The sequence below is a fragment of the Pelophylax lessonae genome (genome assembly GCF_965119305.1).
Source record: "Pelophylax lessonae genome assembly, chromosome: 6".
In the NCBI taxonomy this organism is placed as follows: domain Eukaryota; kingdom Metazoa; phylum Chordata; class Amphibia; order Anura; family Ranidae; genus Pelophylax; species Pelophylax lessonae.
In genome coordinates, this window is record NC_138773.1 from 249,469,479 (window position 1) to 249,497,140 (window position 27,662).

The 27,662-nt window shown below is 41.8% G+C and overlaps 1 protein-coding gene across 1 annotated transcript in view; it reads left to right on the plus strand.

The window, feature by feature from the left end:
- The window catches only part of LOC309558730 (dynein axonemal heavy chain 11-like), a gene marked incomplete at both ends in the record, with an annotated part of 1,130,439 nt that overhangs the window by 804,788 nt on the left and 297,989 nt on the right, over positions 1–27,662 (plus strand). The window contains 4 exons of the mRNA XM_082261779.1: positions 575–748; positions 854–1,089; positions 7,516–7,638; positions 19,857–20,061. Coding sequence (XP_082117905.1) covers positions 575–748; positions 854–1,089; positions 7,516–7,638; positions 19,857–20,061 — 738 coding nt within the window. The remainder of the gene's footprint in view (positions 1–574; positions 749–853; positions 1,090–7,515; positions 7,639–19,856; positions 20,062–27,662) is intronic.

The window sequence follows — 27,662 nt, forward strand, 5'->3', positions numbered from 1 at the left end:
TAGGACCCAAAACATTTTTTTCACTGGATCTGCATTCTGTTTTTTTCATTGCTGGGTACTCGTAGCTTCAATTTTTGAATAAAGATTGCACAGCAGTTAGATGTTTAGAAAAAAAAAAATAGTAGGCAATCCTATATACCATGAAGAAAAAAGACGGCATGGATATACTATGATTATCAAGGTGCAAAACTGTGTAATATAGGATTTTGTCAATAGGAGACACTAAGATGTAACATCTGTAAGTATATTTTTATCTTGGAGACACTTGCCTTCAACTTTACCATTTAAAATGAAAATTAGCATTTGTAGCAGTTTTCATTTGGCAGTTGTAGCTTCATCTACAGAAACAAAGATGTGTAATAATTTTGTGACATGGAAAAATGTTTTAGTTAAATAGGTTTTGAGGAATTTGGCATATGTGCCACCACCCATAAAACCTCATAGGGATCATATATGGTAAATATATAAATATAGAAGAACCTAATGTTTAATGTGGAAGTTTATGACTTGCTTCAAAACATCTTTGTTGTAGGAAACTAGCACCAGCATAATATTATTTTTTTTTGCATTGTAGTCAGAGAATGTTCGATGGGCACAGTCTGTAGCCTTGTATCGCAAGCAAGAACAAACTCTCTGTGGGGATGTACTGCTCACGGCTGCCTTCATCTCATATGCTGGCTCCTTCTCCAAAAAATATCGCCATGAGCTTGTGGAGCATTTGTGGATGCCATTTTTAAGATCCCAGAAGGTGAAGTATAATTAACTTAAAATCATTTTAGTGACAGTATTTGATGTTGAATGGCATTACCTGTGTATCCTAATTCATTTTACTGTTTTTTATTGCCTACTTTAGTTTCCAATTCCAGTGACGGAAGGACTTGACCCAATATGTATGCTGGCAGATGATGCAACAATTGCAAAATGGAACAATGAAGGACTGCCTAGTGATACTATGTCTATTCAAAATGGCACAATACTATCAAACTGTGAGCGGTGGCCTTTGATGATAGACCCCCAGCTACAAGGGATTAAATGGATTAAAAGCAGATACGGGTCCAGGTTAAAAGTCATTCACTTAGGACAGAAGGGGTAAGAAAATGTGATAATAACTTTCAAAGTAAACAAAGTATACAAATTTTACTTTAGACAATCAATTCATGCAATGTAATTCAGTAATGATATAAATATACTATATGTGTATAATTTGTACAATGTGCTTATTATAACTATTTCTGAAAATAAGGAAAATAACATGACTGAAATTTGTTGAAGCTTTGTAAATAATGTTTCTCATGTGAGGCAGTTTATGACCTTAAAATTTCATATTGAGTCTTGGATTAATCCCATAGACATTTTTTAATCTTCACTTGTAAACACATACCTGCAGAGTATAATGTTTGATGCCCAACAAGCATTTATGTAACAGCTACAAGTATCTTTTTCACCTTTGTGTAGGAGTGTTAAATATATATCATAATAGGAAGTTGGGCTGTAGCTTTACACGTGCATTTAGCTGGCTTTAGGCAATTAGCACTCTCCACTAACAGAGTGTTAAGTATCGAATTCCCCCAGCTCCCCCTCCCCACTTCTGCCATCCAGTCTACAGCCAGGAATGAGGTGGCGTTTTGGGCAAGTCAAGGACATGTTGGTGATGTAAAAAAATCAATAGCCTTAGGATTTGCAGTTACATCTGAGAACGTAGCATTAAATTGCTCTTAAAACCTAAAATAATCCTAACATGTTACTCTAGCTAATGTGCTTTAATCTAATCCAATAGGAAAAGGGTAGTGATTGGCCGAACACCCCCCTGTTTGGTTCGCACCAGAACATCTTGAACAGAGAAATGTTCTAGTGAACATGCAAACTCTACTAAAGTCTATGGGACACGAACATGAAAAATAAAAAGTCCTCATTTTAAAGGCTTATACGCAAGTTATTGCCATAAAAAGTGTATGGGGACCTGGGTACTGCCCTAAGGGACATGTATCAATGCAAAAATATTTTTTAAAACAATTGTTTTTACAGAAGCAGTAATTTTAATAATGCTTAAATTGAAACATTAAAAATCCCCCCAAAAGCAAAAGAGCATGCAGCCTGTCCCCAACATGGTACCCCCAAAGCACTTTGTCCCCATGATGACGGGGACAGGGGCCTCTTCCTGACAACCCTGGGCTGTGGTTGTGGGGGTCTGTGGGTGAGGGGCTTATCGGAATATGGAAGCCCACTTTAACATGTGGATAGGTATCGGGTACAGACAGTTTATTAAAAAATAAAAAAAAATAGTGTCCCTCGATGTAAATCCATCATCAATCACAACGCTGGCTACACTCAAAAAATAGTAAAACATTCAAAGAAGCTTTGCCTCCTCTAAGGTGTCCCGCCATATGCCGCTCTTGAGCTTTTTTATAGACAAGGGGCGGGTCCATCCGGTTACGACCCTCGTCTGACGTACCGTCATGTGATGTCAAAGGGGGCAGTGCCACAGGGTGACGTAACCAGGTGGCTCCGTCTCTTGCCTATAAAACAGCGGTCACAGCTCAAGAGTGGCATACGGTGGGACACCTCAGAAGAGGTAATTCGTCTTTGAATTTTTTTCTATTTTTTGGGTGTGGTGAGCGTTGTGATTGATGATGGATTTACATTGAGGGACACTATTTTTTGTTTTTATTTTTGAATAAAGGACTTGTCAAAAACTGTCTTTTGTGCTTATTTTTTTTGTACACTTTTTTGGGTGAATGGGCAGGGGTACAATGTACCCGATACCCATTTACATGGGTGGGTGGGATCTGGGGGCACCTCTTGTTAAAGGGGGCTTCCAGATTCCCATGAGCCCTCCACCTGCAGACCCCCACAACCACAGCTCAGGGTTGTCCGGAAGAGGCCCTTGCCCCCCATCAACATTGGGACAAGGTGCTTTGGGGGGCACCCCAAAGCACCCCCCATGTTGAGGGAAAGCAGCCTGGTATGGTTCAGGAGCAGGGGGGCGCTTGGTCGCCCCCCCATCCTGGCCTGCCATGCTGCATGCTCGGATAAGGGTCTGGTATGGATCTTGGGGGGGGGTCCCACACTGTTTTTTTTTTTTTTAAAAATTGCGTGGAGTGGCCCTAAAATCTGTACCAGACTTAAAGGACCTGGTATGGATTTTGGGAGGGGGGAGGCCCATGCCATTTTTTTTTCAGGGCACTTTCACCCCCTTCCTGCCTAGACCAATTTTCAGCTTTCAGTGCTCATTGGTCAGCTTGGCATGGCACTGCTCACGAACTATAAGTGACAGAGACACAAAACTTAGGGAGCACCGAGAGGGCACCCAGGACTACAACAAATCTATATATTTTAAAAGTGGGGTATAGCCTGTCCTGTACAGCACTGAATGAACTAAACTAACTCAACACTGGGATAAACTTCAACCCTCATACTCCCATAGGTGAACCAGGGGTGAATCTGGAATCTGGAGGGATTCAAGAGTGCCAGGCATAAATAGACATATTCACATATATAAAAAGTAGTATATTTTATTAATATCAAAAAATGTAAAAACAAGATAATCATACAAAAACTGAGTACATCATATCACAATATGAATCTCACTAAACCGAGATAACATCAGATGTGGGTCGATCTGGAGTAGGATCTATGCGTTTTGCCCGAGGATAAGGGCTTCTTCATGATCCCATGACAGATAAAGCAGACCCCACTAGAAACATAGAGTACAGTCAAACAAATCTTGTAGATATATCATTAATCGCATCTACATATCAATCTAAATCACAATATCATTTATAAGCCATCAAAGGTCAAAGTTCTACATATCATACCAAAATCACAATTATCTTGTTTTTACATTTTTGGATATTAATAAAATATACTACTTTTTAAATATGTGAATATGTCTATTTATGCCTGGCACTCTTGAATCCCTCCAGGTTGAAGTTTCTCCCAGTGTTCATTTGCACTTAGGAGGCATAGTACCGTGGTATAACTTTATATCAGCTTAGAATCCCGCCCCACCCCCCTTCTAAACTATCTCAACACACTATCCATTAACTACCTGCCTAATCTCTGTTATCACACACTATACACGGCTGCCCTGTCAGCAGCAGCCTTATATAGTGTGGGGCATGGACTTAGCCCCTGAGCCATGATTGGCTAAAGGCACCCTGCCTTTGGCCAATCATGGCTCTGACAGGACATTGTGCTGTGATTGGCCAAAGCATACAGGTCAGGTGCATGCTTTGGCCAATCACAAGCATTTAATGCACCGCAATCGTGCAGTGCATTATGGGGTGCTCATCGGCGGGCAAACTTTCCGCTGAGTGCCCTGGGTGTTTGTGTGTTCAACTCAAACATCCAGCCTATCCCTAGAAAAGGAGTATCATACTTACCTTCTACCAATTGAGGCTCTGACTGAACACAACCTTTGACAAATAGCACATGTTCTGCCACTGCAGCTAAATTTGGGTATTTATTACTATATTATTATACAGGATTTATATAGTGCCAACAGTTTATGCAGCACTTCCCAACTACCACACAATTGCAATACAATGGAATACAATAGGAATCAGAGGGCCCTGTTTATTAGAGCTTACAATCTTAGAGGAAAGGTCTAGAGAACAAAAGGAAATAACTGTGGAGGATGAGCTGATGGAGAAGAGTTGCAGTGGTCGAGGCAAGAGATGACCATTGAGTGAACAGTGTAAATTGTCATTGGTTAGGAAGGGGTGTAATTTGGAGATGTTGAGGAGGTTGAGGCAGCAGGTTTTGGACATTGATTGGATGTGGAGCCGAATGGATAGTTCAGAGTCTAGGATTACAACTAGCACCTTGGCTTGATAGTTGAGCTGTCGATCTTAACAGAGAAGTCAGGGAAAGGGGCATGTAGGGGAGGAAATATTATGAGCTCAGTTTAGTATAGATTCATTTTGATTTGATTGTATTGATTTTGTATGGTGTGACATCCAGTCTGATATGTCAGTTAGTAAATTAATGATATTTGTCAAGAATGATGGAGTAAGCTAATGGTTAGAGCAGTGGCGGCCGGTGTATTGAGGGCGCAGGGGCGCCGCCCCCCCAACCATGCGTCCGGCCCCTAATCTGCATGCAGGGCGCCAAACGCATGGAGCTTAATGTTTTTTGTTTTTTTTTCTATTTAAATCACCTGATTAGAGCCAGAGGCTCTAATAGGGTGATGCAAAGGGTGGAGCCGGGGCGCAGAGCAGTGCGCCCCGAGCCCACCCATTGTGTGACAATAGCGAATGAAAATTTGCTATTGTCACACCGATCCTCCTCCTGGCCAATCAGGAAGCGTGTCCGATACGCGCTTCCTGATTGGCCGCAAGGCAATCCCCATGCCATGGGCCGAGGAGGAGGCGGGAGCGGGAGGACTGGAGGAGACGCGCTGCTGGGGGACACAGTAAGGAGAAGCCGCCGCCGGGACTGAAGAGAAGCCGCCGCCGGGACTGAAGAGAAGTCGCCGCCGGGCCTGAAGAGAAGCCGCCGCTGCTGCTCCAGGGCTCCAGGTAAGTGCACTGGTCTCGGGGGGGGGCCACACTGCATTGGAGGGGGCACGGCAAGCTGGTCACTGCATTGATATGGGCACGGCAAGCTGGTCACTGCATTGAAGGGGGCAAGGCACGCTGGTCACTGCATTGATGGGGGCACAGCAAGCTGGTCACTGCATTGAAGGGGGCATGGGACACTGGTCACTGCATTGATGGGGGCACGGCACGCTGGTCACTGCATTGATGGGGGGCATGCTGGTCACTGCATTGATGGGGGCACGGCACGCTGGTCACTGCATTGAAGGGGGCACAGCAAGCTGGTCACTGCATTGAAGGGGGCACGGCAAGCTGGTCACTGCCTTGATGGGGGCATGGCACACTGGTCACTGCATTGATGGGGGCACGGCATGCTGGTCACTGCATTGATGGGGGGCATGCTGGTCATTGCATTGAATGGGGGCATGCTGTGGTAACTCTGCTTTGAATAGGGGTACGCTGTGGTAACTCTGCATTGAATGGGGGCAAGCTGTAGTAACTCTGCATTGAATGGGGGCATGCTGTGCTAACTCTGCATTGAATGGGGGCATGCTGTGGTAACTCTGCATTGAATGGGGGCACGCTGTAGTAACTCTGCATTGAATGGGGGCATGCTGTGCTAACTCTGCATTGAATGGGGGCACGCTGTAGTAACTCTGCATTGATGGGGGCACACTATACTTTGATTACTGAAGGCCCCTTTCACACTTTTGTGACCTCAAAGTCATGCAATTTTTTGCCGCAAAGCAATGCCTATTAGATTATTTCTGTTTGCGCCCCCCCCCCCCCAAAATATTTTGAGCACCAGCCACTACTGGGTTAGAGAGATAGATTTGGGTGTCATCAGCGTAGAAATGGTAATGGAAGCCATGTGTGGCTATTAGCTGACCCAGGAAGGAAGTGAAAATCGAGAATTGGAGAGTTCCAGGAATAGAACCTTGGGGGACCCCAACATAGAAAGGAAAGAAGAAATACAATTGTAAGTAACAAAGGCAGCAGAGAAGTACAGGAGTAGGAGTACAGATTAGTGTCTATTGGTTTTAGGGGTTAGTAGATTGTTTGTGATTTTTAAGAGAGCAGTTTCTGTGGAAATCCAGACTAAAGGGGATAAAGAAGGCTGTTCTCACTGAGATGGTTGCTCAGTCGGTTGTAGACCAGATGTTCAAGGAGATTGGAGGAAAAGGGGAGCAAGGAGATGAGGCATAGTTTTTTAAGATTGGTGAGGTCCAGTGAGGGTTTATGTATGGGGATGACTAGTGCATGTTTTAGAGAGTTGGGGAAGATGCCAGAAGAGAGGAAGAGATTGAAGATGTGAGTTAGAGAGTGTAGCATAGAGCCAGAGGGTGACCGCAGCATTTGCAGGGGAAAGGGTCCAGGGGGCAATGATTGTACCTATGTACTGTACTTGGAGTGGTAAATTGAGGAGGTATCTGCACAGAGGAGATCTCCTCATCAAAAGTATCAATATTATTTTCAAAATAAATACAGATCTCCTAGGCAGTGAGTGAGTTAGTGGGTGGAGGCAGTGGTGAAAGAAGTAGAGAGTTGAAGAGTTGATGGGGGCTGGATTAGAGGGTCTTAATAAGAGTGATAAAATAGGTCTGCTTGACACTGAGGAGGCAGAAATTGTATTTTTGGAGGGCAGATCTACTGTATATTAGTTGACGTTTTTCTTAGACTTAAGCCTGGTACAAGATTTTTTTTGTTCAACCCCCCAGTGGAGCCGCTGTACTAACAATGCAATGTTAGTACAGTGATCTCCCCCACTTAGCTGTTGTGTTTCGACAGGGGGACAGCCCCCCCGCCAGAACACTCTGATCAGAGCTCTCAGCTATTACCCTATTAGCTTTTACCTCCTGTTGTTTGACTTCCTCTATAATCTATGATTGGTTGCCATGCATCAGTGCACTCTTATACTCTAGTTATGAGGAAACATCAAACTATTTATTTCATTATTTTTTATCTATTCCTCATACAGATATGTTGATGTCATTGAACAAGCAGTTGTGGCAGGAGACCCGGTTTTGATCGAAAATTTGGAAGAAACTATTGACCCAGTGCTTGATCCACTGCTTGGTAGACACATGCTTAAAAGAGGAAGGTAACAGCGATTTATCTCTCTATAGCCAGCCACAAGAATTTCCAGGGCAGTTGAAAGTGCTGGCACAAGCCAATATACCAGTTTGTTTTTCATCAACTGGATTGTAAAAGTGTCTGCTGAGACCATCTGAGATTTTTCTCTGAGAATATGTAGCACAGGGATATCTGGCATGGTCTAACAGACTTGAGGACATTGCCTGATCCGGACAAAAGTAGGCAGATGAGACAAGCAATATAGTCAAACAATCCTTGGTCTACAATGTCATCTGACAACATTCTTGCATGTCTAGCCAGTAGCCACCCATGCCTCAATATTTCATTGTGACAAGCAAAAATGATATATGAAGAGGGTGAGTCCATTTATTTAACAAATGGCAAAAACTAGAAAGAAAAAGAGCTTTAGTTACTCCAAACTTCCATCAAAATATAAAGAAAAAGGCAAAAAAAAAAAAAACAAAGTGCTGAAAAATATATGTTTATTAACAGATTGTCCCCTAGAAAATCATACTGTAAACCCCCAACAAAATATATACAAGCATTTACTATACATATTTGATATGTTTTTTTATAGTCTTTATTTACACCATTTTATTTATTTTTTTGGAAAATAATTTTTTTGATTTAGATTTTTTGAAAAGGCATGCAAAACAGGGTATCTAAAGACCAAAAACTAGAAGCAATACAGTAACATTTACTGGTAGAGCCAGATGCAAAAGAAAAACAGTAAGGCAGAAAAAACATTCCCTAGAACCCCCAGCTCCCTCCCCTACTGCAATACCTGCAGAAGGATATGAGAACCATTACATGTGAGATACATCCTAGGAAACTTTCAGCATACAATACCACCTTCACAGGAACCTCACAGCAATGTTAATATATTTACATTACCTGTCCACATGGAACAAATATCTGAGTACCCAACATGATTACTTCAAAAGCCGGATATCATCCCTGTCTTTCAATATAGACAACCCAGCCAATGTTTAACCATGACAGTCTCAAGTAAGTGTAGAGGAGTCAGAAATCCGACCTTGCCATACCTTTTTAAATTTTTTGGGAAAACCTCTATTTTAATAAGGGGCTTTTTAAAATGGCATTGCTTTGTTAATTAGGGTCTTCCAATAAGTCAGTGAGGGTGCCTCAGCCTTCTTCGAATATAGAAGAACTGATTTACGCGTAAAACAATAGATAGTAAGGTCCTCTGTGCCCTGAGAGGTGTTAATTCTTCTAACATGCCAAGTAAACACACAACAATAGTCAGGGACCGGGTATACAAAGAGCTGTAATATCCTCAAGGGCACGAACCCCTTCCTACCAGAAAAGCTGTATTAGTGGACATTGCCAAAAGATATGATTAAAGTCTGCTGGGGAATGCTGGCAACGCCAACAGTTTGACGAGTCAGAAGCATAGATTTTGGCAAGTCTGGCTGGAGTATAATAAATCCGATGTAGAATTTTATATTGGATAAGGTGGTCCATGGAAGACACTAAATATTTAAAAGGGCAATCCCACATATCATTCCAGCAATCACCTTGGATGATCAGTGCCCTGATTACCTTTACTAGGTTCCCCTTTGAGGAGGAGCCGCTGATTGGCTCTCCTCACCACACACTCTGACAGTGTGAGGTGAGGAGAGCCAATAAACAGCACTTCCTCATTTACATGTGACCGGCTGTGATTGGACACAGCAGATCACATGGGTAAAGAGCCAGGTCATTGGCTCTTTACCAAGATCAGGGTCACGCCGCGTCCTAGCAACATGGCACGGCCACGACAGCCGCACTGCGTGCCCCTGCCGCAGTGCGGCCGTCGTGGCCGTGCCATGTTGCTAGGACGCGGCGTGACCCTGATCTTGGTAAAGAGCCAATGACCTGGACCCCAAGTCCTTGGCCAATGGCCAAGGACCCCAAGTCATATGACGGCGTCCCAAAACAATAGCCGCACCTCTCCGCCGTCATTTGATGGTGGGCGGGCGGGAAGTGGTTAATTTTCTAAAAAAAAAAAAATACAATTATAATAAAACATAGTATGTACATGCTAGAAAGAGGTAGCTTATAACTCAGGCCTGGCTGATGTGTTTAACAATACCTAAATTTTCATATGTTACCCACATAAAGTAAATAGTATTCATAAAGGCCTTTTCAAGAAAAGCATAATCTGATATACACTATTTTCCCAAAATAAATATCCCTTTTTTGAAATCTATAATAGTATAAAGCTATTTTAACAGTCTTAGTGGGATGGATGAACTAAAAGTAAGAGAGGGGGAGGTCAATGTGTCCCTGTCTTACAAAAAACATATTTATCTTCATATAGGTTGTCCCTCCAAGTATATTCAAATATGGGACTGCTGGCTACAACTAGCCAGCACTTACATATAATCACCCTTTTCATTTACCCTAACTCACTCACTGGGATTGGTGCTGCGCCTATCCAGTTTGTTCTCCCTAAACTAATCAACTCTCCTTATGATGCCATTTTAAATACTTATCACCATATTTATTTATGTAATATGTGCTGTATTGTAACAGCCTATTCACCTGCATATGACTTCATTAATTGCTGCCCTGACCTCTGTATGTGCATACCTGCAGCTGCGGCTAAATGTTTATCTAGCCCACTTTTGTAATAAATAATCAAGTCACAGTTTTTATTATATACTTGTGTTTTCTTTTTTATGCTTTATATTCTGTGCTGTTAACTCTTTCACTAAAGAACCACTTTCTTAATAGAAAAGTAAGAGAGGGTGGGATGAATATCTTTCTTGGGAAAATACTGCTCCAGGCTCCCAGCATGTGCTGTCTACAAGACCACAGGATCCGTGTTTTCCTTTTTCAGTGACTCCCACACTCCTCATTTTTTGTTTGGCCTACAGAGACAGACAGAAAGTATAGCTAAATTACTAGGGTTACTAGCGCAAGGAAAATGTTACCATTTCCCATTGTTGGTAGTAGATCATTTAGGAGCTTAGTCATGAAGAACAAGACTGGATGATCATTTCTTTGTCCAATCTTAAAATACAAAATTTATCAGAAAGGAGTTAATGGGCAAAAAATATGAACTTTGCATTCTGGATTCCCTAACCCTTCCCCGTTCTTCTCTAAAGTTTTTACTGTTGTCTGTATATCTCAAGGCACTATTTGCATTTGCCTTCAGTGCAGATGAAAAGTGTCTGCGGGGCAAGAGTAAGGGAAAATCCCCTGAAAGAGTATGAAAAAACATCTGATAGAGGTTCCAAATGTTCTCCATATTTAAATCTTAAAAAAGAAGTTTAAATCTGTTAAAAGGCTCCAGTTTATCTTATGAGTAATAAGTATCTTGTCAATCTCCTCACCTTTAACCATCAGTATTAGCAAGTGTCTTCATTTCTGTAAATGTCTCTTTTTACCCTAATTACAGCGTCTGAGATTTCATCAAACCATAATATATACATGGTGTTTTTATTGCAAATAACTAGCATTTCATCTCTGATTAGGGTCACTTCATTATTTCCAATGTCTAATTAAGCTGATCAATTACAGTAATTTATTTTGAAAGCACAGTAGAGCTAGCCCAGCTAGTCATCATTCCAATTACCTGCTAATACAGGATGTGTGTGTGTGTGACAGGAGCTGGATTTGCCTCATGTTTTTTTTAAACCTTGAAAAATGTTTGGCTTCCTTACACAAATGCCCTGTCAGCCACCCCCAGTTCATAACTGTAGCAGAGCCCTTAGCATGCTGAGTATTGATCGAGCGGAACGCGCTTGCACAGTTCAACACAACTTTGAAAGGTATGTTTAATTTCTCACTCTCTTGGGGGTATTTGATTCAAGGAGTGATTTTGTGGCGTGTTGTGACTCAGAAAATGACTACTACTTAGAGCAACATTGGTTGTGACTCTGAATTTCAATGCCTGTTGACTTCAAAACAAATACTTTGCAGATAGAGGTGACAAAAAAACTTGAAGAATCAACAGAGGACACAAATCCTTTGTCAGAGTGTCAGGCAGTAGGTTTAAAAGGAATCTGTCTCCAGGAGCACAGAAAGTTTGTCAGTATTAAGGTTCAGTTTAATTGTATTCAGGTTCAGTTTAATGGTAAATTCTGTTAAATCATTACCATTTTGAATAATTGCCATCAAATTCCAGGGCTGCCAGCTCCATGCAGTTTTCTACATAGCGTTAGATATATACATAGAAGGATTCAAAACCTCTTATTTTCCAAAGAAGGCAGGCATGGTTACATATAAGGTTAGATATAAGGCTAGATGGTAATGTTGCAGAAAATGTTGATCCATGTAGCGATTTACCTTGACTTCTGATCAAACACAAATCACAACAGGAATGCAATATGTGAAGGTCATATCCACATTGCATCAAAATATTCTACAAAATTATCATCTAGGGTTATAATGGACTTTGGCTATTTTTTTTAAAGGGACCAAACAGTTATTTGCTGCAGGAAAACCAGAAAAAAGGGAGGCCATCCACACATTGGTTGGCAGTATTGATGGCTGATGTCCTAAAATAGCCCTTGTCTGCTTTGAAGACACATTACCCTTTTTTTAAAGACAGAAGTGTAGCACCCTACAAGGTAGGTGCTAGGTAAAGTATAGTGGGCCTTGGCTGCCTAACAGCAGGGCCAATGTTTCAGCTAGGCTGTCATGTCTCCTAAGTGTGTCTGCTGAGAGGGGAGTCTCCCCACTGGCTCCATGAGAGGATTCTCATTGGACGGGGGAGGAAACCCAATCAGTGTGCTGAGGACCAGTGGAGAAAGAGGGGTTCAGTTCCAGGAAAGCCTTCCAAGGTCGTGAGTACTGTGAATTGCCCCTGGGGGTCTGCCTAGTGTAGAGGGGACCACTCCGGAGAAGGTTCCAGGGATCCAGGAGTCGGGTTAGCGGTAAAGGGGGTGCCTAGTCAGAGGACCCTGAAGTGTTAGAGGGGGTGCCTAGTCAAAGGACCCTGCAGTGTAAAGGGGCACCAGCAGTTGGGCCCTGAAGAGTTAAGTGTACAGTGTGAAGTGTACAGAGTTGAGAGTTGCAGCAGCACAAGCAGTTACAAGGAGCTACCTCAGTCAGTGAAGGGCTGGAGGGAGTTATTCATCAGACTTTTGAGCTAAACAGAGTGTCAGGAGTCAAATGTCCTACCATCCTTAACACTTTAACCAGTGTGTTAAAGTCGAAGTTCTAGCGCAGTTCAGCAGAACAGTATCTTCAAACGCCAGGGAGCGTTGGCCGGCATCCAGCTGGCGTCAAGACAGTGCCGACAGGCATTTTTCTGTACAGTGTCCCAGTTGAAGCTAGTTGAGCCATAGGAGTATCCCACTCATTCTCTTCTCCCATCCCCATTACAAAATAAACAAAACAAAACCAAGATGCCGGAATGGTCATTGTCTCAGTTCTCACACTTGGGTTCACAACTAAAATGTGTTGGACGTGTCTCCGGTGACAATGGCAGACCCACATTAGGCTCAAGGCCTAGAAATATTGCTACAGCAGTCTTATCTTTCATGGTCCCTTTTGACCTCTTAACAGTTACCTGGTTGGTTTCCCTGTCTTCCTAGAGCCAAAGCCCTCTATAGAATCCATTGTTTTCATACCGTACGCTAATAATGGCCTAAATACTAGACATACCATATACAATAACTTTTTAATATAAGGCTATATTTGTGATGTTCTAGATGTACAGTTGGCTGCTGGGAAACAAAGATATAGGCATGGCTCCACTAACTGGTTTGAATTGCAGACTGTCCATCTTGTTTTTTAAGATCTGTTATGTAGGTGATAGGGCAGTGATATCAGGTAGTGCTGTACAGTTGGCCAGCAGGGACAAAAGTCAGCAATTGCATAATTCACATATTGATGGAAAAAAACATGGACATTTGCAGTGGTGGGACCCAGTGAATTCACTAGCAGAAGCAATGCAATGCTAAAGCCCAGTGAGTACAATTCAGGGAGGAGGGGGTAATTTGTGTTTGGGACTACACACTCCTGACTAGGGATGATCGAACGGTTTGGGTCGACCATCGGTTCGGCCCGAACATTGGGTGTTCGAGGTTCGGCCGAATTTAGAACTTTTTGCCCAAAAAGTTCGGAATTCGGCAACCAGAACCGCCCAAAATGCAATGCTTCAGGAAATGGGCTTTAAAAGCCCATGATTGGACCAGAACCATTAGCAAAAGCAAATTGAGGGGGCAGGAGAATGCTAGGAATGTGATTGGAGTGACTAGGGGGTCCCTAGACCAATCATTAGTGAATATGCCCCCCAGTATATAAGATCGCCCCGCCAAATTCCTAGCATTCTTGTACAGGACATGGAAGAGAGTGGAATGCTGTTCTGTTCTAATATGTTACAAAGTGTCATTTAGCTATTTTTAGTGTGAGGAAAGGGATATCTAGTGTAGTTAGAGTGCTCCTTTACACTTAAGTTAGCTTCAAAAATGTACTTTCTGTAGGGAAAGTGTTAAGTGTAAGGGGACCATAGTGTAGTGTAGGGTTAACTGGCAGTGACTGCTATGGCAGGGTGACAAAACCCTTCCATAGCAGGGTGACCGCTATAGAGAAATGATCATTTCTCTGAATTGCTTCGGCACACCCATATGGCTTCTCACCAGCCAAGTATTTTTTATGCTGCAGGGGCTGCCACTGCCAGTGCTTTTTTGAGGACATGTTTGATGTCAGACATGACATCTGAACATGTGTATAGGGGGTATATATACACATATATTTCTGTATATATATATACCCCTAGACATATATAGGTGTGATAGTAGCAGAAATAAATGCTTGCGCTAATGAAATCATTTACAGTAATATATTTCTGCTACTATCACACCTATATATGTCTAAGGGTATATATTCAGACATATATGTGTATGTATACCCCCTAGACACATGTTCAGATGCTTTGCCTGCCTCAAAAGAACCCCAAAAAATGCCAAAAAAACGCTAGCGTCAAAAAAAAAAATGCCCAGGTGTGTTTTTGCTGGCATTTTTTGGGGGATTTTGGAGGCAGGCAAAACATCTGAACTTGTGTATAGTGGTGTATATACACACATCCATATATTTATATACACACCTAGACATATATAGGTGTGATAGTAGCAGAAATATATGCTTGCGCTAATGAAATCATTTACAGTAATATATTTCTGCTACTATCACACCTATATATGTCTAGGTGTGTATATAAATATATGTATGTGTGTATATATACCACTATACACAAGTTCAGATGTTTTGCCTGCCTCAAAAGAACCCAAAAAATGCCAAAAAAACGCTAGCATCAAAAAAAAAAATGCCCAGGTGTGTTTTTGCTGGCATTTTTTGGGGGGTTTTGGAGGCAGGCAAAACATCTGAACTTGTGCACAGTACCACTATACACAAGTTCAGATGTTTTTCCTGACTGCAAAGAACCCAAAAAAATGCCTGCTTTGAAACCGGCAAGGTGTGGAGAGAAGCTAACCCCCTGAGCTGAAAGTTTTCTAATACATACAATCCTTTTTTTTTCTGGTTCTGGACATGCTACAGAGCTGAAACTTCACAGGTACACCTTTTAGACCCCCCAGACACAAAATCACACAAAAAAAGTTCTTAAAAATTGTCATTTTTGATAAAAAGCCAATTATTAAAAAAATTAAAAAAAAAAAAAAGAGATTACATGTGAAGTTTCAGCTCTGTAGCATGTCCAGAACCATAAAAAAAGATTGTTTGTATTAGAAAACTTTCAGCTAAGGGGGTTGACTTCGCTGCTGTAACACATAGTTACATAGTTAGTGAGGTTGAAAAAAGACATCAGTCCATCCAGTTCAACCTATGATGTGTGTGTGTGTTTGCTTTTAACCGTACATTGTATACCCCTGTATGTTGTGGTCTTTAAGGTGTCCATCTAATAGTTTTTTGAAACTATCAATGCTCCCTGCTGATACGACTGCTTGTGGAAGAGAATTCCACATCCTTACCGCTCTTACAGTGAAGAACCCCTTACGCACTTTAAGGTTAAACCGCCTTTCCTCAAGTTTTAGTGAGTGGCCACGTGTCTTATTGTATCTCCTTTCTCTGAATAGTTTGTTCCTTATGCTAGGGTCGCCAGTACAGTATTTGTACATTGATATCATATCCCCCCTCAATCATCTCTTCTACAGAGAGAATAGGTTCAGTGCTTGTAGTCTTTCCTCATAGCTGATGTCCTCCATTCCCCTAATTATTTTTGTTGCCCTTCTCTGGACTTTCTCCAGTTCCAGCACATCCTTCCTGAGGACCGGTGCCCAGAACTGGACAGCATACTCCAGATGTGGCCGGACCAGAGTCTTGTAGAGTGGAAGAATAATCTCTTTATTTCTGGAGTGAATCCCCTTTTTTATACAACCCAGTATTCTGTTGGCTTTGCTTGCGGCGGCTTGGCATTGCATGCCACTGCCAAGCCTGTTGTCTACCAGTACCCCCAGGTCCCTTTCCATCCTAGACTCACCCAGAGGTTCCCCCCCTAGTGAGTAGCTTGCTTTCTGGTTTCTGGCCCCCAAGTGCACTACTTTACATTTTTCAACATTAAATCTCATCTGCCATGTAGTTGCCCACCCCGTTATTTTGTTCAGGTCTGCTTGTAAGATTTCCACATCCTGCATAGAAGATATTGGCAAGCCTAATTTAGTATCATCTGCAAATACCGAGATTGTACTAGATATCCCCTCCTCTAGATCATTTATGAATAAATTAAACAGGATTGGTCCCAGGACAGAACCCTGGGGGACCCCACTTTCCACACCCGCCCAATCCGAGTACTCCCCATTAATCACCACCCTCTGTACTCTCCCCTGGAGCCAGTTCTCTATCCAGGTACTCACCTTATGGTCCATACCTACCTTCCTTAGTTTGTACAGTAAGCGTTTGTGGGGAACGGTGTCAAAGGCCTTTGCAAAGTCCAGATACACCACATCCACAGGCTTACCTTTATCTAAGTGGCAGCTCACTTCATCGTAGAAGGTTAATAGATTGGTTTGGCACGAACGATTTTTCATGAATCCATGCTGATTACTACTTATAATACCGTTTTCATTACTAAAGTCTTGTATGTGGTCCCTTATCATCACCTCCAAAATTTTGCAGACTACTGATGTTAGGCTGACCGCCCTATAGTTACCCGGGATATATCTCGGCCCCTTTTTAAATATTGGTACCACGTTGGCTTTTTTCCAATCAGCTGGCACCATACCCGTCTGTAAACTATCCTTAAAGATCAAGAATAATGGTCTGGCAATCACCTGGCTGAGCTCATTAAGAACCCTTGGGTGCAAGCCATCCGGTCCCGGGGATTTATTTATGTTAAGTTTCTCTAGTTTAGCTCTAAGTCTATCCTCTGTTAGCCATGGCGGCACTTCCTGAGGTGTATTATTTAGTTCGGCCTTACAAGCTGGGTTCGTGTAGCCCCCCGATTCCTTTGTGAAGACTGAAGAAAAGAAATTATTTAACACTTCCGCCTTTTCTCTGTCCTCTGTTGCCATTTTTCCTTTATCATCTTTTATGGGGCCAATGTGCTCTGGCCTCGCTTTCCTACTGTTTATATACTTAAAGAACTTCTTGGGGTTCTTTTTACTCTCCTCCGCTATATGTCTCTCGTGTTCTATTTTAGCCGCCCTGATTTCGTCTTTACATTTCTTATTACACTCTTTGTAGTGCTTAAATGCTGCCAATGACCCCTCAGTCTTGTATTTTTTGAAGGCCTTTTCTTTAGCTCTAATATACATTTTTATGTTGGAGTTTAGCCACCCAAGGTTTAGTTTTGCTCTTTTAAATTTATTTCCCTGTGGAATGCACTGGCCCACCCCCTTGTTAAGTATGCTCTTGAAGCACTCCCATTTTTCCTCCGTGTTCTTTGTTCCCAGGGTTCTATCCCATCTGATATTTTCTAGCAGCGAGCGCAGTTTAGGGAAATTGGCTCTTTTGAAATTCAGTGTCCTTATATTACCCTTGTGTTTCCTATTACTGTAATTAATACTGAAACTTATTGACCTATGGTCACTGTTTCCTAAGTTTTCCCGTATTTCTATATCCGTGAGCAGGTCTGTATTGTTGGTAATCAGTAGGTCAAGTACCGCATTGTTTCTTGTCGGTGCATTCACCATCTGACCCATGAAATTGTCCTGCAAAACATTTAGGAACTGCCGAGCCTTGGCTGAATGCGCGGTTTCTTCTGCCCAGTCTATATCAGGATAATTAAAGTCCCCCATTATAATGACATTTCCCATCCTTGCTGCCAATCCTATCTGTAACATGAGGTCCGCCTCACCCTCCTCTCTCTGGTTGGGGGGCCTACCTTGCCGGTTTTATAGAAGGCATTTTTTTGGGTTCTTTGCAGTCAGGAAAAACATCTGAACTTGTGTATAGTGGTACTGTGCACAAGTTCTGATGTTTTGCCTGCCTCCAAAAACCCCCAAAAAATGCCAGCAAAAACACACCTGGGCATTTTTTTTTTTTTGACGCTAGCGTTTTTTTTGGCATTTTTTGGGGTTCTTTTGAGGCAGGCAAAACATCTGAACTTGTGTATAGTGGTGTATATACACACATCCATATATTTATATACACACCTAGACATATATAGGTGTGATAGTAGCAGAAATATATGCTTGCGCTAATGAAATCATTTACAGTAATATATTTCTGCTACCATCACACCTATATATGTCTAGGTGTGTATATAAATATATGTATGTGTGTATATATACCACTATACACAAGTTCAGATGTTTTGCCTGCCTCAAAAAAACCCCAAAAAATGTCAAAAAAACGCTAGCGTCAAAAAAAAAATGCCCAGGTGTGTTTTTGCTGGCATTTTTTGGGGGTTTTTGGAGGCAGGCAAAACATCAGAACTTGTGCACAGTACCACTATACACAAGTTCAGATGTTTTTACTGACTGCAAAGAACCCAAAAAAAGCCTTCTATTAAACCGGCAAGGTGTTACAGCAGCGGAGCCAACCTCCTGTGCTGAAAGTTTTCTAATACAAACAATCTTTTTTTTCATGGTTCTGGACATGCTACAGAGCTGAAACTTCACATGTACACTTTTTAGACCCCCCCCCCCCCCAGATACTAAATCCAAAGTAAAAATCAAAAAATCTCTCTTTTTTTTTTTTTTAATTTTTCAATAATTGGCTTTTTTATCAAAAATGACAATTTTTTAAGAACTTTTTTTGGGTGATTTTGTGTCTGGGGGGTCTAAAAGGTGTACCTGTGAAGTTTCAGCTCTGTAGCATGTCCAGAACCAGAAAAAAAGATCATATAGGTGTTAAAGTTAAAGGAGGGTCCCGACCCACATCCCTGTTCTACTGAAAAATTATCTTTTTTTCTTTCATGGTTCTGGACATGCTACAGAGCTGAAACTTCACATGCACACCTTTTAGACCCCCAGATACTAAATCCAAAGTGAAAATAAAAAAATCTCTCTTTTTTTTTTTTTTTTTTAATTTTTTTCAATAATTGGCTTTTTTATCAAAAATGACAATTTTTAAGAACTTTTTTTTTGTGTGATTAATAGTTAATGGGGCATGACCCAGAACCCTAGGCACTTTTTAGGGGCATTTATTGGGTTTTAGGGCTTAAAAATTGTGTTTTTTGATTACCGAAGGTCGGGTCCCATTGATTTCAATGGGGTTCTGAAATCCGAACCAAACTTTTGGGAAATTCGGGTGTTCTGGTCGAACCGAACTTTTCAAAAGTTCGATCATCCCTACTCCTGACCAATGCACTGTGTGTGTTACACACTCCTGACCCAGAGCAGAGTAGGTTCAGATTTAATTTGACCACACCCCGTTAAAACCCTTCCACAATGCAATTTTACCACACCCATCATTCCTCTCCTCACAGTACCCAAGGGTGATCCAGGTCTTTCACAATCCTGCCAGGCATGCTAGGAATGGAGTCACTTAGAATTGCAGGCGTCACCCCAATGTGGCGCTCTGCAGCCAGTCATGCATGAGCACCAATCATCTAATGGGCTGACTTTCCTAAGCACTGTGCATATTAATTATATTTGATCATTTTGCGGGTGTGGCTACAAATGGGGGCATTATTTTAAGGGAGGGCTAGTAAGTTGTCCCTGGATTTCATTTTGAAAATCTGGTTACCACATTACTTTATATGCTAACAGACACCTAAAGCCAAAAGAGGCTTACCGGAACATGTCTATGAAGATCTTTAATCGGTTTATTAAAATTAACACATAAGAGTTTTCTTTTGCTTGACAGGTACATCCGAATTGGCGATAAGGAGATCAAGTTTCACGCAAAATTTCGACTAATTCTTCACACTAAACTTGCCAATCCACACTACAAGCCTGAAATCCAAGCGCAGACCACACTAATCAATTTCACTGTAACGCGGGATGGTTTGGAAGATCAGCTACTAGCTTATGTGGTTAATTTGGAGAGACCCGACCTGGAGGATTTCAAGGTACCATCATCTCAAATTTGCACATTTTTTCTTATATACAGTATCTCACAAAATTGAGTACACCCCTCACATTTTTGTAAATATTTTATTATATCTTTGCATGTGACAACACTGAAGAAATGACACTTTGCTACAATGTAAAGTAGTGAGTGTACAGCTTGTATAATAGTGTAAATTTGCTGTCCCCTAAAAATAGCTCTACACACAGCCAATTAAAATCTAAACCGTTTGCAACAAAAGTAAGTACACCTCTAAGTGAAAATGTCCTATTTGGGCCCAAAGTGTCAATATTTTGTGGGGCCTTAACGCTCTTGGGCATGGAGTTCACCAGAGATTCACAGGTTGCCCCTGAAGTCCTCTTCCACTCCTCCATGACAACATCACGGGGCTGGTGGATGTTAGAGACCTTGCACTCCTCACCTTCCTTTTGAGGATGCCCCACAGATGCTCAATAGGGTTTAGGTCTGGAGACATGCTTAGCCACTCCACTGCCTTTACTCTCAGCTTCTTTAGCAAGGCAGTGGTCATCTTGGAGGTGTGTTTGTGGTCATTATTAGGGATGATCGAACTTTTGAAAAGTTCGGTTCGACCAGAACACCCGAACTTCACGAAAGTTCGGCCCGGATTTCAGAACCCCATTGAAATCAATGGGACCCGAACTTCTGTAATCAAAAAACACCATTTTTAAGCCCTAAAACCCAATAAATGCCCCTAAAAAGTGCCTAGGGTTCTGGGTCATGCCCCATTAACTATTAATCACACAAAAAAAAGTTCTTAAAAATTGTCATTTTTGATAAAAAAGCCAATTATTGAAAAATTAAAAAAAAAAAAAAAAAAGAGATTTTTTTGATTTTTACTTTGGATTTAGTATCTGGGGGGTCTAAAAAGTGTGCATGTGAAGTTTCAGCTCTGTAGAATGTCCAGAACCATGAAAAAAAAAAGATAATTTTTCAGTAGAACAGGGATGTGGTTCGGGAGCCTCCTTTAACTTTAACCTATATTATCTTTTTTTCTGGTTCTGGACATGCTACAGAGCTGAAACTTCACAGGTACACCTTTTAGACCCCCCAGACACAAAATCACACAAAAAAAAGTTCTTAAAAATTGTCATTTTTGATAAAAAAGCCAATTATTGAAAAATTAAAAAAAAAAAAAAAGAGATTTTTTTATTTTTACTTTGGATTTAGTATCTGGGGGGGTCTAAAAGGTGTACATGTGAAGTTTCAGGTCTGTAGCATGTCCAGAACCAGAAAAAAAAAGATCGTTTGTATTAGAAAACTTTAAGCACAGGAATATGGCTTCTCTGCTGTAACACCTTGCCGGTTTAATAGCAGGAATTTTTTTGGGTTCTTTGCAGTCAGGAAAAACATCTGAACTTGTGTATAGTGGTACTGTGCACAAGTTCTGATGTTTTGCCTGCCTCCAAAACCCTCCAAAAAATGCCAGCAAAAACACACCTGGGCATTTTTTTTTTTGACGCTAGCGTTTTTTTGGCATTTTTTGGGGTTCTTTTGAGGCAGGCAAAACATCTGAACATGTGTATAGGGGGGATATATAGACATATATGTCTGAATATATACCCCTAGACATATATAGGTGTGATAGTAGCAGAAATAAATGCTTGCGCTAATGAAATCATTTACAGTAATATATTTCTGCTACTATCACACCTATATATGTCTAGGGGTATATATTCAGACATATATGCCTATATATACACCCTATACACATGTTCAGATGTTTTGCCTGCCTCAAAAGAACCCCAAAAAATGCCAAAAAAACGCTAGCGTCAAAAAAAAAAAAATGCCCAGGTGTGTTTTTGCTGGCATTTTTTGGGGGGTTTTGGAGGCAGGCAAAACATCAGAACTTGTGCACAGTACCACTATACACAAGTTCAGATGTTTTGCCTGCCTCAAAAGAACCCCAAAAAATGCCAAAAAAAACGCTAGCGTCAAAAAAAAAAAATGCCGAGGTGTGTTTTTGCTGGCATTTTTTGGGGAATTTTGGAGGCAGGCAAAACATCAGAACTTGTGCACAGTACTACTATACACAAGTTCAGATGTTTTTCCTGACTGCAAAGAACCCAAAAAAATGCCTGCTATTAAACCGGCAAGGTGTTACAGCAGAGAAGCCATATTCCTGTGCTTAAAGTTTTCTAATACAAACCATCTTTTTTTTATGGTTCTGGACATGCTACAGAGCTGAAACTTCACATGTACACTTTTAGACCCCCCAGATACTAAATCCAAAGTAAAAATCAAAAAATCTCTTTTTTTTTTTTTTTTTTTTTAATTTTTCAATAATTGGCTTTTTTATCAAAAATGACAATTTTTAAGAACTTTTTTTTGTGTGATTTTGTGTCTGGGAGGTCTAAAAGGTGTACCTGTGAAGTTTCAGCTCTGTAGCATGTCCAGAACCCCAAAAAAAAACCTCATATAAGTGTAAAAGAGGGGTCCCACCATCCCTGCTCTACTGAAAAATTATCTTTTTTCTGGTTCTGGACATGCTACAGAGCTGAAACTTCACAGGTACACTTTTTAGACCCCCCAGACACTAAATCCAAAAAAAGTCATGCCTGCCTCCAAAAATGCCCGATAAATGCAAGAAAAAGCGCCGTAGAGAAGCCGTATACCTGTTCTAATAAAAATTATAAGAAAATGCTAATTTTTGGGGGGTTCTGGACATGCTACAGAGCTGAAACTTCACATGTACACTTTAGACCCCCCAGATACTAAATCCAAAGTAAAAATCAAAAAATCTCTTTTTTTTTTTTTTTTTTTTTAATTTTTCAATAATTGGCTTTTTTATCAAAAATGACAATTTTTAAGAACTTTTTTTTGTGTGATTTTGTGTCTGGGGGGTCTAAAAGGTGTACCTGTGAAGTTTCAGCTCTGTTGCATGTCCAGAACCATAAAAAAAAAGATCGTTTGTATTAGAAAACTTTAAGCACAGGAATATGGCTTCTCTGCTGTAACACCTTGCCGGTTTAATAGCAGGCATTTTTTTGGGTTCTTTGCAGTCAGGAAAAACATCTGAACTTGTGTATAGTGGTACTGTGCACAAGTTCTGATGTTTTGCCTGCCTCCAAAACCCCCCAAAAAATGCCAGCAAAAACACACCTGGGCATTTTTTTTTTGACGCTAGCGTTTTTTTTGGCATTTTTTGGGGTTCTTTTGAGGCAGGCAAAACATCTGAACTTGTGTATAGTGGTACTGTGCACAAGTTCTGATGTTTTGCCTGCCTCCAAAACCCCCCAAAAAATGCCAGCAAAAACACACCTGGGCATCTTTTTTTTTTGACGCTAGCGTTTTTTTGGCATTTTTTGGGGTTCTTTTGAGGCAGGCAAAACATCTGAACATGTGTATAGGGGGTATATATAGGCATATATGTCTGAATATATACCCCTAGACATATATAGGTGTGATAGTAGCAGAAATATATTACTGTAAATGATTTCATTAGCGCAAGCATTTATTTCTGCTACTATCACACCTATATATGTCTAGGGGTATATATTCAGACATATATGTCTATATATTCCCCCTATACACATATTCAGATGTCATGTCTGACATCAAACATGTCCTCAAAAAAGCACTGGCAGTGGCAGCCCCTGCAGCATTAAAAAATGCTTGCTGGTGAGAAGCCACATGCCTGTCCCGAAGCAACACAGAGAAATGATCATTTCTCTATAGCGGTCACCCTGCTATGGAAGGGTTTTGTCACCCTGCCATAGCAGTCACTGTCAGTTAACCCTACACTACACTACGGTCCCCTGACACTTAACACTTTCCCTACAGAAACTAAATTTTTGAAGCTAACTTAAGTGTAAAGGAGCACTCTAACTACACTAGATATCCCTTTCCTCACACTAAAAATAGCTAAATGACACTTTTAAAGTAAAATTAACAGAACTGCTTCCACTCTCTTCCATGTCCAGTATAACAACGCTGGGAATATGGCGGGGGCGATCTTATATACTGGGGGGCGTATTCACTAATGATTGGTCTAGGGACCCCCTAGTCACTCCAATCACATTCCTAGCATTCTCCTGCCCCCTCAATTGGCTTTTGCTAATGGTTCTGGTCCAATCACGGGCTTTTAAAGCCCATTTCCTGAAGCATTGCATTTTGGGCGGTTCTGGTTGCCGAATTCCGAACTTTTTGGGCAAAAAGTTCTAAATTCGGCCGAACCTCGAACACCCAATGTTCGGGCCGAACCGATGGTGGACCCGAACCGTTCGATCATCCCTAGTCATTATCATGTTGGAGTAGGGCCATACGGCCCAGTGTCCGAAAGGAGGGGATCAATCATGCCCAGCTTTAGTTTGTCACAGTACATGTTGGCATTCACGGTTCCCTCAATGAACTGTAGCTCCCCAGTGCCAGTAGCACTAATGCAGCCCCAGACCATGATACTCCAACCACCATGCTTGACTGCAGGCAAGACACGCTTGTCTTTGTACTCCTCGCCTGGTTGGTGCCTTACACACTTAACACCCTCTGAACCAAATAAGTTTATCTTGGTCTTATCAGACCGCAGGATATGGTTCCAGTAATCCATGTCCCTAGTCTGCTTGTCTTCACCAAACTGTTTGCGGGCTTTCTTGTGCATCATCTTTAGAAGAGGCTTCCTTCTGGGATGGCAGCAATGCAGACCAATTTGATGCAGTCTGCGACGTATGGTCTGAGCAGTGACAGGCTGACCCCCACCCCTTCAACCTCTGCAGCAATGCTGGCAGCTCTCATATGTCTATTTCCCAAAGACAGCCTCTGAATTTGATGCTGAGCATGGGCACTCAACTTCTTTGGTGGACCATGGCAAGGCCAGTTCTGAGTGGAACCTGTCCTGCTAAACCACTGTATGGTCTTGGCCACCGTGTTGCAGCTCAGTTTCAGGGTCTTGGCAAATTTCTTATAGCCTAGGTCATCTTTATGTAGAGCAACAATCTTCTTTTTTTTCAGATCCTCAGAGAGTTCTTAGCCATGAGGTGCCATGTTGGATTACCAGTGGCCAGCATGAGAGAGTGAGAGCAATAACACTAAATTTAACGCACCTGCTCCCCATTCACACCTGAGACCTTGTAACACTAACAAATCACATGACATTGGGGAGGGAAAATGGCTAATCGGGCCCAATTTGCACATTTTCACTTAGGGGTGTACTCACATTTGTTGCCAGTGGTTTGGACATTAATGGCTGTGTGTTGAGTTATTTTAAGGGGATAGCAAATATACACTGTTATACAAGCTGTACACTCACTACTTTACATTGTAGCAAAGTGTCATTTCTTTAGTGTTGTTACATGAAAAGGTATAATAAATTATTTACGAAAATGTGAGGAGTGTACTCACTTTCATGAGATACTGTAAGTATTTACTGTTTATTCTGTATTTAATGCTTTATGTGCACATTTTTGCTATACTGGTATACTTAACAAAACTTTTAGAAAAGATGATTTACCTTTACAAAAAGAATGTGTAAATGTGTAAAGTTGTTAATAACTCTTTACAATTTTAGTATGTTAAAATACTTAGTCAATATTATTATAGCACTTTCCATAGCCTTGTCATATTTATGTGGCTTTTGACAATCTAATGGCTGACAATTGCTGTTCAGTAAAAACAATGGTGAGTACCTGTACAGGGCATTGAAATACAGCTTTCTCTAAAGGACCATGTATTACGTTTTGATGATCAGACTGAGGATTTTCTTTGGAGAACAGTATAGCAGCAGTGGGAACCAGGAAAATGTTTAACTCAGTTCTGCTGTAGGCTCCCACTGGAAGTATGTTTCATTAAAGTTTAGTAATACCCAGAACTGCCCTCACACTTTTTATGTGTGGAGTAGCAGAATTTTGATAAAATTGTGCTGAGAAAACAGCCATACACTTGTATGGATGAGCTAGGATACCAGGTTTCACCAGAAAAGGGCGTGACCGACTAGAAGAGAGCGCACAGAGGAACCCAACATGTGGGCATTTATTGGGAGACTGAGTGTACAGGAGGGGTGGCATTGGGACACAGCCCAGAGAAGGAGTCCACAGGGCAGTGATATAAATCAAAGTACAGATAGGCAGTCCATGAAAAAGCAGTATGGCACAGCCACGGAGTAACTATTTGGCACTGCAAGGAAATCAGGGCAGCACTATGGCACAGAAAGGGTTAACAGTCTGTGGAGTGGGAGTATGGCACCACAATAGGTTAACAGTCCATGGAATAGCAATAGGACACAACAGGGAAATAGTCCACAAGGCAGAGAAGAAAGAAAAAGCAAAGGGAGAAAACGATCCTCCAGATATTATGGCACAACAAGAGGAGAGGATCTTTAGGGCAGTATGGTGGCACAGCAAGAGTTTACAGTCCATAGAGTTACAATAAGGCACAGCAAGGGAAAATGATCCTCCAGCTATTATGGCACAATGAGGGGAGAAGATCTGCAGAGTAACAATAAGGGACAGCACAGGTTAACAGTCTGTGGAGGCGAAATATGGCACAGCAAATGGTGAACTGTCCATGGAGGAGGAATATTACACAGCAAAGGGGAGATACAGGAAGATTCCAGGACCCACACTGAGGATACCTAGTGGCCTTAGCTGACAAGGTGGTCTGGGCGATGGATGGCTTTTCTCGTGGGGTCCACAGAGGCAGAGTCTCAGGCGGGTGCTGACTCCAGAGAGAAAGCGAGGGAAGCTGGAAGTGCAGGCAGGGAGGCAGCTGGACAAGGGGAGGCAGAGTAACTCCTGGAGGCCCGACTACAGTCTTAGGTTCTCATAGGCACAGAGGGCATACACAGGGCTGGCAGCAAGAGATGTGTGCACTGTTTCCCCCAGTCCAAGTAGCTATTCCTGAGCCGGGGCACAATCTTTTGAGAAAGGCAACTTGAAGTTTAGCATCAGATTACCTGAGCAACAGGCTCCACCCCCTTCCTGCATGGCCACATCAGGCACAGCAGAGGGTAAGCCCTTTGTTTCCAGAAGTGCTAGACTCTGGTGTTGGGAGGGGTGGAAATCTGCAGGCTGCATCAGGAGATCCAGACCAGCTGCAGCAGGGCATCTGATAGCCTGGCATCTCACACACAAGAGGTGTGTAGTGGTGGGAACTGTGCGGCACTAGAGGCACTTGTGGGCCGCTTCTCTTTACTGTGGATCTTGTGATGGGATATTTCATCAGCGTTTTGGTTATTGTTTTTTCTTCTATACTGAATAATAAAGTTGTATAGTTGTAAAGCCAGGCTCCATCGTAGGGGGTTTTCATTTTTCCTTGAGACCCAATTTAGCCAAGTGAGGGGATTGTGGTCAGTGAGGATTGCAAATTCCTGGCCATAAAGATAGGGTTATAAACTTTTCAATGCCCATAGAACAGCCAGGCACTCTTTCTCCATGGCGGAATAGGTCACCTTCCTGTCCAGCAGTTTCCTGCTCAGGAAAGGCACAGGGTTCTCCTCCCCCTCCTCATTTACCTGGATGAGGATGGCCCCCAGTCCATATGTATGTGTGTCTGCCTGCATGATAAATATTCGCTTGTAGTTTGGGGCTGCCAGAACAGGGTTGCAGTTGAGGGCCTTTTTGAGCTTGTCAAAGCCATTTTGGCAGGCCATAG